The 12,669-nt window shown below is 25.8% G+C and overlaps 1 protein-coding gene across 1 annotated transcript; it reads left to right on the top strand.

The window, feature by feature from the left end:
• The first annotated feature begins 2,310 nt into the window (after positions 1-2,310).
• LOC113382758 (myophilin) lies at positions 2,311-8,553 on the top strand. Its single transcript, XM_026620989.1, has 6 exons — positions 2,311-2,394; positions 7,209-7,263; positions 7,586-7,730; positions 7,925-8,045; positions 8,141-8,245; positions 8,314-8,553. Exons 1-6 carry the CDS (start codon positions 2,389-2,391, stop codon positions 8,389-8,391), a joined length of 510 nt encoding a protein of 169 aa, XP_026476774.1. The 5' UTR covers positions 2,311-2,388; the 3' UTR covers positions 8,392-8,553.
• The last annotated feature ends 4,116 nt before the right edge of the window (positions 8,554-12,669 follow it).

Genomic DNA, 12,669 nt, shown 5'->3' with positions numbered 1-12,669 from the left:
TTCTGTTTTAATTTACTAAATATTTTGGTTGTTTAGTTCAATTATTTTATAATATTAGTAAAATTTTCTATTTATTGAGATGATCATCAGAGGTTAGGTTTGTGAAAACTTTCGCACGAGACCAAAAATCAATAATTCAAAAAGCTCCCCTGCGAACTTGGGATGAGTTTCCGAGATAAGCTTTGTTTGAAGCTCATCAGTAGCACTGAATTTTAAGAGATGGTGTTAGAATTGTAGTAAAAATAAACTATTCGTTTTTTTAATAAATTGCAAAACTGTAGAATTATTTAAAAAACGTACTAACTTATCTAATAAATTATGAATTATGAAGCAAACTAGTTGCATATGGCATTTTGCCTTAAGGCAAGTTGCAAAAACTAACTGGCATGTAAAAATAATTGAAATGAATTGAAGAAACAATTTGGCCAATAATCACCAAAAACTAATTAGAATCATCTCCATCTAGAAGTCTTTGGAAAGGTCTTTAAACTTTCAAAATTGATTTAAAATTTTTTGTGAAGACCTGGTCAATTTTTTTTTAAGTTTTTAAAATTTAAATATATACATATATATATATATATATATATATATATATATATATAGGGCGTCCCAGATCATGACGTGAAGCTGAAACGGGGGGATCTTAATTATTTCCTACAAAATGCCAATTTTTCTCATGGTCTTTGATTTACGTTTTACAAATTGACTCTTTGAAGACAAACAGACGTCCAGTTGATCAATAGAATTATCATTAACTAAATTTCAGCTTCTAATTACCAAGAAACCAATAATCAATCAAATTTCCATCGATTGAAATTGATATTAACACACGCCTCGTTTGAAAGCGCTTTTTGAATTCGAGCCAAAGACTTTTATGAAACAAAGTTAAAAATATAACCGATCACGTCAACATAGAAAATAATATATTTCGAACAACTGCACTCTCGAAAAAAAAACAAATAAGAATATTTATACATATTGACTACATGCATATCAAAGTTTTTATATATATGATATTTATTATCGTCGAGAGTTTTTTAGAACAACTGTTAAGAGCGTTTAGTTTATAGCAAGTATCAATTTATGAGAGGAATTTGCTTTATTCATAGATGTTTTAAAATACGCAATATTTTGAATGAATAAAAATAAAAATATAGTTTTGACGATTTATTTGAAGGTTTAATAGCGATTGTGCAATATCTAGTCTAGTTGATATACGAAATAAAATTTGGAATAGAAATGCGTGTGGTTAATATTCTGTCGATGCAAATGTGTGGGATTAATACATTTTTGTAATTTCTCTTATTTACTATTTTAATTTAGTAAATATGAAAATATTATTCTATAAACTCAGTTTTATTAAAGGATTTAATTACTTAAGTTGTGACTATATTGGAGAACTATTATGGGAGGTATTATATTACTTATATACTTTTTTTTTATTTATTTATTAAAAAATAGTATACAAATAACACAAATATATGAAACACAAAACGTGTTTATATCTATATAATGTATAATTTGAAGGACTGAAAACAATAACATTTGCTTTATAGTAAAATTTTACTACAATCCATATTAAAATATTGGGAAAGTACACGCCGTTTTGTTTTTTGTGATATTTATTTATTAAATGATATTATTTATTTCAATTGGAAACATTTTTTTTTATCTATACTTTCAAGTAAAAATGGATATCGATCCTGCACGATACAGGTCTCTGTGAGCTGAGTTAAGCTCCAACTCGATTCAGGGAAGAATATTGTGAGAGATTTACCATTGCCATTATACACCGCAGTGCCCGAAATGGCACTGCGGGCTATTTTCTATTGGAAACATATTTTTTATCTAAAAGAAAATGGACATCGTTAAGGCACGATATCAGGTTGTCCAGAGCGGAGTTCGAACTGACGAACCCGTTCACACGAATCAATGAGCTTAAGAATTACACTATGGAACACTCATATAATATTTGGCACACGTTAATAAATATCAAGAAAAGTTATGTATTTCTAGTAAACTGAATGATTTCTTCCACATCAAACTTTATAACGACTATTTTTTCCTGTTCTTAATGGCTTTCGTAAAAATGTAAAAATAAAACTTAATATTAGAAGTGACATATTGATAATTAGTGACGCGAAAATCTCGAATACGTCACAGTGCCATGTGTACGATAGATATACGAGTATAATATATAACAACGAAGCCACGAAGAACAACACCTACACCGAAGCATCTTCGACGGTGCCGAGGCGATCCGGAAGACGAACGTACGTTTCCGAAAATCAGTTTTAATCAGAACACCGTTTGAACAACTTCAAATTTGAAAAAAAAAATACTGAGTAATTTTTTTTTTGTAAAGTGGTAATATATTGAAAATCAAAAATGCCGGTGAGTTTAATTAAAATAGTTCTTAACATTTAATTTAATTTATGTTAATATTTATTTTATTTTAAAGTAGAATTTGTGTTGTTTTTGGTTTTAATTCTGATGATGTTTGTTCCCTGTTTTTAAATTTTATTTAATTTACAATTTATCTTTAATCAAACACATTCCTTAAATTCATAAAGGTTAAGACGAAAACAATGGTCCAATTTGGCTTACAAAACCAAACCAACCACATCCTAACACATAATATATATATCTAACTATGATTCCTATATTAAACCTAGTTCTCAGTTAATTTTTCTCATAGTAGTATATTTTTAACTATTGTTCTAAAATTTGTCATCTGTTCCTACCCCATATATTTTACAAATTTTAGAATGATAGTTAAAAAAAATACTTCTATGAGAAAAATTAACTCAGAACTAGGTGGGTTAGAAAACGACAACCAAAGAGCTAAAAGATTTTCTATTTTATTTTAAAGTGGTAGGCCTTTTTACAGTAGGCAAATTCTATTTATTTTATTTTAAATATAGCTTTAAATTAAATTAGTAAAAAAATAGATATTGAAATGTTTGTAATTATTGCTTGGTTGGTTTTAATAAATCTGTTCTTTTTAGACGTGTGGAATTATAGCAATTTGGATGATTTATTTTTGGTTTTTAAACCTGTTGATAGTTTTTGAGATAATTGAATTATTTAAAAATAAAACTGCAGGATTTTTTAACAGTTGTCAATGAAAATCATACCATCAAAGTCTTGAAATATGTTATATATTATAACAATAAATTTATTTTCAAATTTTTATGCACTTACTTCTAACTCGTATATTATAATAATTTTTGACATATAAATTTATATAATAAATAAAGAATAAAGATAAATGAGATTAACATTGCATTACTGTAACAAAAGCTTACAAAAAGATTCAGTACAATCTTTTATTATAAAAAGTAATAATATGGTTAAACTTTTTGTACGTGATTTACACAGATTTTATTAAAAAAATAAAGAAGATCTTCATTGCATTATTCTACAAAATTAAATTTTTATTTTATTTTAAAGGAAGAAAATGTAGTAATGTTATAATGTAAATGTAGTATCATAACCATCATAAACATTTTGTATACAATTGAGTGACAATATTGCAAAGTTGCAAGCAATTTTTATATCAAAAACGTATATATATATATATATATATATATATATATAGTTCATATATATTTTGGTTACAATAATAAATTGGTATATTAGTAGCCTAGACCTTTGGCGTGGACTCAAAGAAAACACCTGTATATATTAATTACCTAATGCGTTCTTGACTAATTATATAAAACATAAACATGAATATGCATTAATAATCTTCAATATGTAAAATAAATGTGTAAATGTGCCAATGACATATATAAATCATCTTATCAAATAAAATTATAATAGAACTTACGCAAAATCAATTTAAAATAACAGGAAAGATATTTCGGTTATGCATGCATGTAATTGAATAAACATAATTAAAATATTATTTTAAAAATCTCATATCATGAACATTATTTAATAAATTGATTTGTATAATCAAGATGCCAAAGAATATTCTTTTCTTACGTATATAAATTATGATTATTCCTGTTTTGATTTAATTTATCGATTACTCATAGGATTCAAATTGATTGAAGAAACGAAAATATTTTGCAAATGATTTGTTTTTTAAACATTACACCGCTTTCTTTATCAATGTTTGCAAAAACTATGCTACATGAAAAATTAAAATAATCACAATATTAGATACGGTAAAGATGTTTTTAAAAACAATTTCCAATCGCAGATAGTAGATAAATATTTTTTAAATTTTGCGTGTTTATTAGAAACGTTTCGGTGTTTTTTTGAAATAGAAATATGAAATCGAACAAATAGATTATATGTTCATATTTATACATCCTGATTTACATATATGCATATGTATGTTGAAATTTTTTATAATAACTTTGATGCAGATTTCAGTTTTTTTGCTTTATGCAAGTTTTTTTATATTTAAAAGATTTATATGTTTTTTATACAAATTTCTCAACCATAAAAAACATGTACATCTATATTCAATTTCTAAGTAGTGAATATTAAATTTAGCTACTAACCAACTATTACTATTTCATGTGGATAGACAAATATATAATTAGATATAAACATATTGATTTTTAATCTATTTTCTATCAGGAACATGATGTATTTAACGATTGCAAAACGATAAATATTAGATGTATATTGTCTTCTGTTTTCTTCTTGGCAATGAGAACAGTTTCTATTTTTGAATTTATTGCTGCAAATTTGAACGTTTAGATCTTTAAATACATTCATATTACTGTTTAATTTTATTATATTAGAGAACTTAATATAAATTAACGAAGACGTCAAAAATATTTATTATAATCTCATGTCAAACCTATCTCAAATAAATTCATCGCGTTGACAAAAGATTTAAGTTTCATAATTGTAAAATGCAGAAACACTAAATTAAAATTAAACCTGATTTATTATATATATATATATATATATATATATATATATATATTTCTATGAGTATATTAAATATTCGTATGATTGAATTTCAAAATATGATTTGGCACGAATTCAAATCACGTCTGAAATGTTGAAATTTTAATTGGCAAGTTAATAATGATAATATTCCAACAAATATATATTGGTTAAATCATGCGTAGATTTAGATGCAAAAGCAAGTATTAATTTCGAAAATGTATTTAAACTAATTAGTTTAAATACATTTTCGAATTCACTTTTTAAATATTAATTTAAAGTTAAAGTTTATATCCTATTGAATTTACATACAAAATTTACAAGAAATTTTAAAGACCATGCTCAATTTTGCAATGTAAAAATTTAAATAGTTATGAAAAAAAGTAAATATTTAATTACTATTACACTTATTTTATAAAAAATATCAATATGCTATGATGGACTTTATTTATATATATATTTTATACAATTAAAAATTGATGATAATCAAAATAGCTTAAAATTTAACAAAATTATAAGTTAGTAAAATTATGAAAATGTTGTGCCTTAATTATTTCCAATCCTATTTTCCAATCAACTCTTATTTTGATGAAATTCTTAATTACTAATCGACTAGACTATTACATAAATCGTTTCTCAATCAACACTCTGAAAATAAACTTTGAGAAAAATTGTGTAACTTGTAATATAGTTTGATAAGTATCAATCCACACTTAAGTCAATTTGGAAAGTCTAAATATAAACATAACGAATTTATGTAATAAAAGTGGTTTTGCATGTGATTTTCAAATTTTCCTATGTACGTTCCGAATGATGTTATTTTCAAGTATTTATTTAAGATGCGTTTCTTCACACATCGTAAAATAAATCCGTCAAACTATTACTGAAGACTCGCCTTTCTAAGTTCAAAGCTCCACTTTATTTATGAATGTAGAAAATAAAAAAATAATCTTGAAATAAGTATTTATTAGTTTGTAAATAGAATTTATGATGTCGTTGCCCTAAACCTCGTGCAAAATAATTCTAATATAAATATAACCAGAAGTTAAATTTTCCAAGGTACAAGTGGAAAAACATCTTGTAAATAAAACTATTATTATTTTGAGACGTTTTTAACTATGATTTTCATAGGAAACTTAAAAACAAAATTGCGATGGTTTATTATCATATCGATGAGGTTTATATTTAAATTTAAAAGTATTTGATTAAAATATACAACCAATTTAAATTTATGTATAAAAAATCTTACAGAACTCCATTGATTTTCAACGTACTATTAAATTAATTTTAATTAAATTTTTTATTACTTTATTAAATTAAATCTATGAATTATAAACTGTATGAAAATAGAAAGGACAGATAATTAAGATTAAAAGTATTGAGAGTGGTGCACATGAATTTAGGACAAACATTTCTACTCTGATCTGTAGTTGTAAAATTTAACTTTGTTTATGCAAAAATGATTTGGATCAACATCAAATACATTCTGTTTTTTCACATAAACAATACATTGTATATTTCACTTCATTTATTAGCTTTTAACACTTAACTACATACAAACGCGTTATTCAATCTAATTCTGTATTTTTTGAACTTGTATCAAATTTCTTTTGTTCAACAGCTTTCTGTTTATACAAAGTCTATAAATGCAATCGTATGTGTGATTTTTAAGATTCGAAATTACGTAATTTTTCAAGTGTGTGCAAGTATATCTACAAAACATCGTTCAAGATAAATATTTAGTATTCCAGAAATAATCCCGAGTCGGTGTTTCGCGCAGATTGAAATATTAACACTATGGTTTACATTGAGGATGTATTGAAATTGTGCCAAGGACGTGCTCTTCTGTGTGGGTGCAATGATTTAATTTTAAATTTTCGATAAAATAATATTGCACAACATCGTATTACATGATTTACCTCTTGAATAGACAAAAGACACTTTAAACTTACATGGGAAGGGAAGTTGTATGATCATCTTGATACATGCAAACAATCGACTTAGTCAGCAACTTTTCTAATTTTCATAGGCCTATAATATTTTAGGATGCTGTTAAGTTTTCTCCACAGGGACCGTTGCGACAGGCATAAAAATAGGCGAAAAACAATAGGTATAAACACCAAAATGGTTTACAACGACTTTACATTTACTTTACATTTACTTGACCTTTTAATGTAAGTCACTGACTGAAAGGAATATTGGGAACTTGCTCGAACAAACATGCTTCATCTTTCTTTATATCGAGTACTATTTTTAAAAATGAGTCAATGATTATAATTTCTTTTTTCTTGCAGGCCCGCGACAAAAACCAAGAACAAGAAGTTTTGCAATGGATCGAAGCCGTTCTAGGTAAGATGACCTTTATATAATAGTAAGCAATTCAAGCCAACTTTCTTTAGAAAATTATTATTGATATATTTTTCTAAATATAAATAATTTTATATATCGATGCCAAATGCTACTTCGTTATTTTGCTCAAATATATTGCGCCAGATTGATTTAGTACCACTATAATCGTAAAATTGTTATTTATCTCCAAACATCTTGTAGTATTTCAATTATACTTCGGTCAACATCTGTTCTAAAAATAATATTCGTAAATCATAAATGAATGTTGTACTATGTTTTTGCTAATTGGTTGGTTACGTAAAGCAAACATTTTTTGTTTAAGGTGAGCCTTTGCCAAAAGGCGAATACGAAGACATCCTTAAGGATGGAGTTGTCTTGTGTAAACTCATAAACAAATTGGCACCAGGCAGTGTCAAGAAGATCCAGGAGAAAGGAACAAATTTCCAACTTATGGAAAATATTCAGAGGTAAAAAATGATAGTATTTCGGAATTAGGGCTTTCATTGAACAGTTACTTGATCAAGTCAATAAATAAAATTAGTAATGTTTAGATCCTCTTATTGGAACACTCAACATTATAGAAGTCGTAACATGTTTTAGTAAATTTTTGGTTCTATATCAAAAGTAGCAACTTTTGTATATCTGTGGTCTCTTTTATTAGATTCCAGGCCGCAATTAAGAAATACGGTGTGCCACAAGAAGAAATTTTCCAGACCGCCGATTTGTTCGAAAGAAGAAACATCGTCCAAGTCACACTTTGTTTATATGCTTTGGGCAGACTTGTAAGTAATTCTATACTTCTAAGGAAGAGTCCCAATTATATACATGCATCTTATTTTGATTTTTGTTTTGAATTCACAATAAATTTTCTTTATAGACACAAAAACATCCCGAATACACAGGACCATCATTAGGCCCCAAAATGGCAGAAAAGAATGAAAGGACGTTCACTGAAGAGCAACTTAGAGCCCATGAAGGAGAAGTAAATACTTTTGAACAAAGGATGTTAACCAACAATATATTTCCATTCAATTTTAATCTCTATTTTAGTTGAACTTGCAAATGGGATACAACAAAGGTGCATCTCAATCTGGCCATGGTGGATTTGGTAACACTAGGCATATGTAATTTGCTGATTTTATACGTATTTCTGAAAATATTCCTCACAAGTCTGACGACGATACAGATTAGTAGAATCGAGCACACTTTGTTCAATGTTATTCTGATACAGACTCAAAATTAACACAAACTAACAAAATATAAACGACATTCACAAACACTCATAACTAATAGATATAGACACAACACTAATTTTTACACAATACCAATACATAATGAACATATAAAAATAAATTAACATCTCTACACATTAATACGATACATAAATTTAATTCACTAAACAAACATTAATTTTACATTATTGTAAATCTTTATTACATTAATATAAATGTTAATATTCATTTTATTATTTTTCAAATTTCATTTGCTAAACACAATTTTAATACTAAATTACTACACATTTGTAATAAAATATAATAACACCAATATAACAAACACTTGAAGAACACGCACACAAAAATGCAAGCGCTAAATACGTAAATCAGCACCTAAACTAATTTTAATATAAGACATAAAACTTAAATGCAAAACATTAAATGATAACAATATTACACAAACATATTACACTATACACATTTCACATTACACAATACACTATACACAATACACAACACACAACGCACAATACACAATACACAAATCTTAATAAAAGAAATACGCAAAACAGCAAGAATACTTACATACATAACTAATGCACAATGCACAAAATACCTCAGAACATACAATACATGATACACTATACACAATACACAAAACACTAATCACAAGCACAAAATACAAAACTCTAAACACTAAACGCATACACACAACACATATACACTATATACACCAATTCACAATAAATACACAAATACACTATTACACATGTGCATTATTACACAAATACATTATTACACAAATACACTATTACACATATACACTATTATACTAATACACGAGTACACGAATATACAAATACACCACTACACTCGAGCCAATTACTTAAAACACTAATTAATATACTAATGTTTAATTTAGCACTAGTTCCAAAAACTTGAATTGGTAGTTCATAAGTTTTTTCTATTTATCAGCGCATATGAATAAAGTTTTATAGAGAATAGTTGGATAAAAATTTTGCTTTACAAATATGTGCAATTTAATTTAATGATAAACTAAAGCTTTTTCGCTATTTATTGTTGCATAAGACACATCATGTATTATTTAAAATAGAATAAATTTTACTTTTTAATTTGATGTTTTATCATAGACTCTTTAACTATATATTTTATTTGTTATTAACATTGCTCTAAAAATAATTCTTGTAAAAATGTTTATTAATATTTACTTTAGCCGCAACATTACTTCACTTAGATTGAAGAAAAAGTTTTTAGCTTTATTTAGCTCTCATAGAATTTTTCCAAAGCCATGGAAAATCAACTCATAGTTTTATAGGATGATTTAATATTGTGATTATCCATTTTTTTAGGTGATATATTTCCAGTAATTTATAATCTTAATCTCAAACCAGACTGGAAATAAATATTACATAGTAGTAACAGCTGTAGAAAATAAATTATATGTCACTTTTGTTTCCTTAATGAATTTAAAAATAGGCCTACTCAAATCCGTAGGCACATAATACTTAATAAAATATATTTTTAGATCATCGTTCGTATAGTGGGTGTCAGTTGCTATTCTGCCAGAAGTTTTCATTGTGAATTATATATATATATATATATATATATATATATATAACTTAGATTTTACAGACGTTTCGAGCTAGATTTGCCTCATCCTCAGTGTAAAATATTCTATCTAATAATTAAAATATGGATACAAAAAGGATTTTTGAAAAATCCTTGTTATCTGTTGCACAATCCTCAGTTTACAGAGCAATTGAATATATCATTCTTTTTCGCAAATATTACTATTAATGAAGTCTTTTGTTCATCACTTAAGATGTTTGTGTTTTTCCAAATAATTTGTGTTTTTTTTCACTAAAGAAAGGACAACTAGGGAATATTTGGATAATTCGGAAAGTAATATAATGAGCTAATTAAGGTATATGAGGTAAGTTTGAATAATAATGAAAAGTGCAAATATAGTTGAAATGTAAATGCAGATTAAATTTTAATCGAAAAGTAGTCATATAAATTTAAAGTTTGATGAAAATAATGAATCTAAACATCAAGTAATGAAACATAAACATCCAGAAATGAATACAGAAAGTCCATGCAAATGTTGAGAAATAAATTAATGATCTTTAAATTTATTGACTTTGGGGCACAATATTTTTGATTATAACATGGTATAATAAAAAAAGTAGATACCAAAATATAAGTCTATGATAAAAATAATACAAGAAGGCATCAAAGTATGATTCTGCTGGTTTTGTTAAGAGTGGTAGTCAGTAAATTATTCAGATAGCTTATAAAGACATAAATTACTATTTGGAGAGGGTTATTTTTAAATTACTTATAGACATAGTATTTTAGCTAGATATTAATTAAGTTATAAATCATTTACAATTATTTAAATTTTGAAACAAGTTCTATATACTGTATTTTTAACACATTCGTTTCTAAACATTCGAACCGATATTTTACCACAGTGTATTCAGTAGGAGATGGCAGTACCAGTTTTTATGAAATGCTTTTGATTGGTTTATTTCCAGTATTTTGTAGAATTTGCACAAAATAATTATATAATACACTACCAGTTTGCAAAAGGTATTGTCACTTCATGTCGAGATCTACAAACTGACAGATTCAGTAAGTTCCTATTCCTATGTACTTACAATTAAAAAACACGTATTATTTAAATCAAATCTCGAAGATTTGGATGATTTTGAGGTAAGAATATAACTTGAATAATTTAATATAGATGATACATTTTAGTTGGTTATATAAAATCTTGCACTTTTAGCAATAAGTATTGATTTCATTTCCCATTACATTTTTTATAATAAATGTAATATCACAAGATTTTATTTAATAGGATATTAAAAAAATGTATTGAAATTAAAATAACTAATGTATACAAAAGTGTTCAGAAATCTTTGAAACGTAAAAATCTATAAAAAATTTCAGTTTCGATTTTTTTGCGATTACTATAACTTGCCCTATGGAAAGTTCATTGTTCAGTTATCCTTATATTAATTATTATAAATAGTGTTAATTATAAAACAACTTTATCAACTGTTTGATAATCATTGCTTCACAGAAACCGACTAATTACACCTTCTGATAGTATTTTCCCACAAAACTTTCTAAATTTCAATTTTCCCGCGAACATTGACCTAGTTCCCCATTTATCAGAGATAACGTCGTGCATAATATTTTCATTCATAAGCTTATGCGTATGTATTGTTTTCCTTACTCTATATAATGACTTCTACGTCGTAGTGGGGAGAAATATCTTGTAGAGGGAACATGAATGAAATGCCTTGCTACGCGATTTAACGTAGCACGATTATTATTACTAGACGTAGATCGTCCGAGTATAAGAAGCTACGATTTTTGAAATGAAAATTTTTGAGAGAAAATTGCTTTTTATGAAAATTGCAGTAATTTGATGACCTAAACAACAATCTGAATCGGTTACTGTTGTGACAATAAAAAATAATCATTGGTGTTAGGATTTATGTAAACTATAAGTAGATTTGTTTAAAGTCCTTCTTAAATATTGTTCTTTTATATATAGTAAATGTAGCTAATAAAAATCTGTATGTATTTCTGGTTGCTATAAAGTATCACAAAGAAACAAAAACTACCTATGATGAACTTTTATATTAATTAAATTAATTAACATAAAAGTAAAAATGTGAATTTTTTATTCTTAATAGTTTAAATATTTTGTCATGTCATATGGAAAATTAAAAAAAAAGGAATATTTTATTTATTTAATTATTCTGCCGTATGCTACAAATAAAAGAGAAGTAATTTTCTAACACATCATGCTATTTACCGCTATGCCACTAAATAATATTTATATTATATAATGTTCATTTTTTGATACTAAATTTTTTGGTAATTTTTATTTTATAGTACTTTAAGTTATTTTGAATCAAATTGCATCAAATAATAATGCATTTTTAATGCATTTTATAGATTTTTTTAACAGTTTATCTTTTTTATTGCATCATCTGGGTTAAAATGCAATATATATATATATATATATATATATATATATATGTATATATATATATATATATATATATATATATATATATATATATATATATATATAATTTGTACATGGTTTTTTACCCTAAGCGTATTTTATATTTCCAAATTTTTCCAATGATTA

This window comes from Ctenocephalides felis, unplaced genomic scaffold (genome assembly GCF_003426905.1).
Source record: "Ctenocephalides felis isolate EL2017-DRISC unplaced genomic scaffold, ASM342690v1 CF-g0.4_SCAFFOLD_03570, whole genome shotgun sequence".
Lineage (NCBI taxonomy): Eukaryota > Metazoa > Arthropoda > Insecta > Siphonaptera > Pulicidae > Ctenocephalides > Ctenocephalides felis.
Note: the sequence above shows the minus strand (reverse complement) of the source record. Positions and strands in the feature narration are given on the sequence as shown.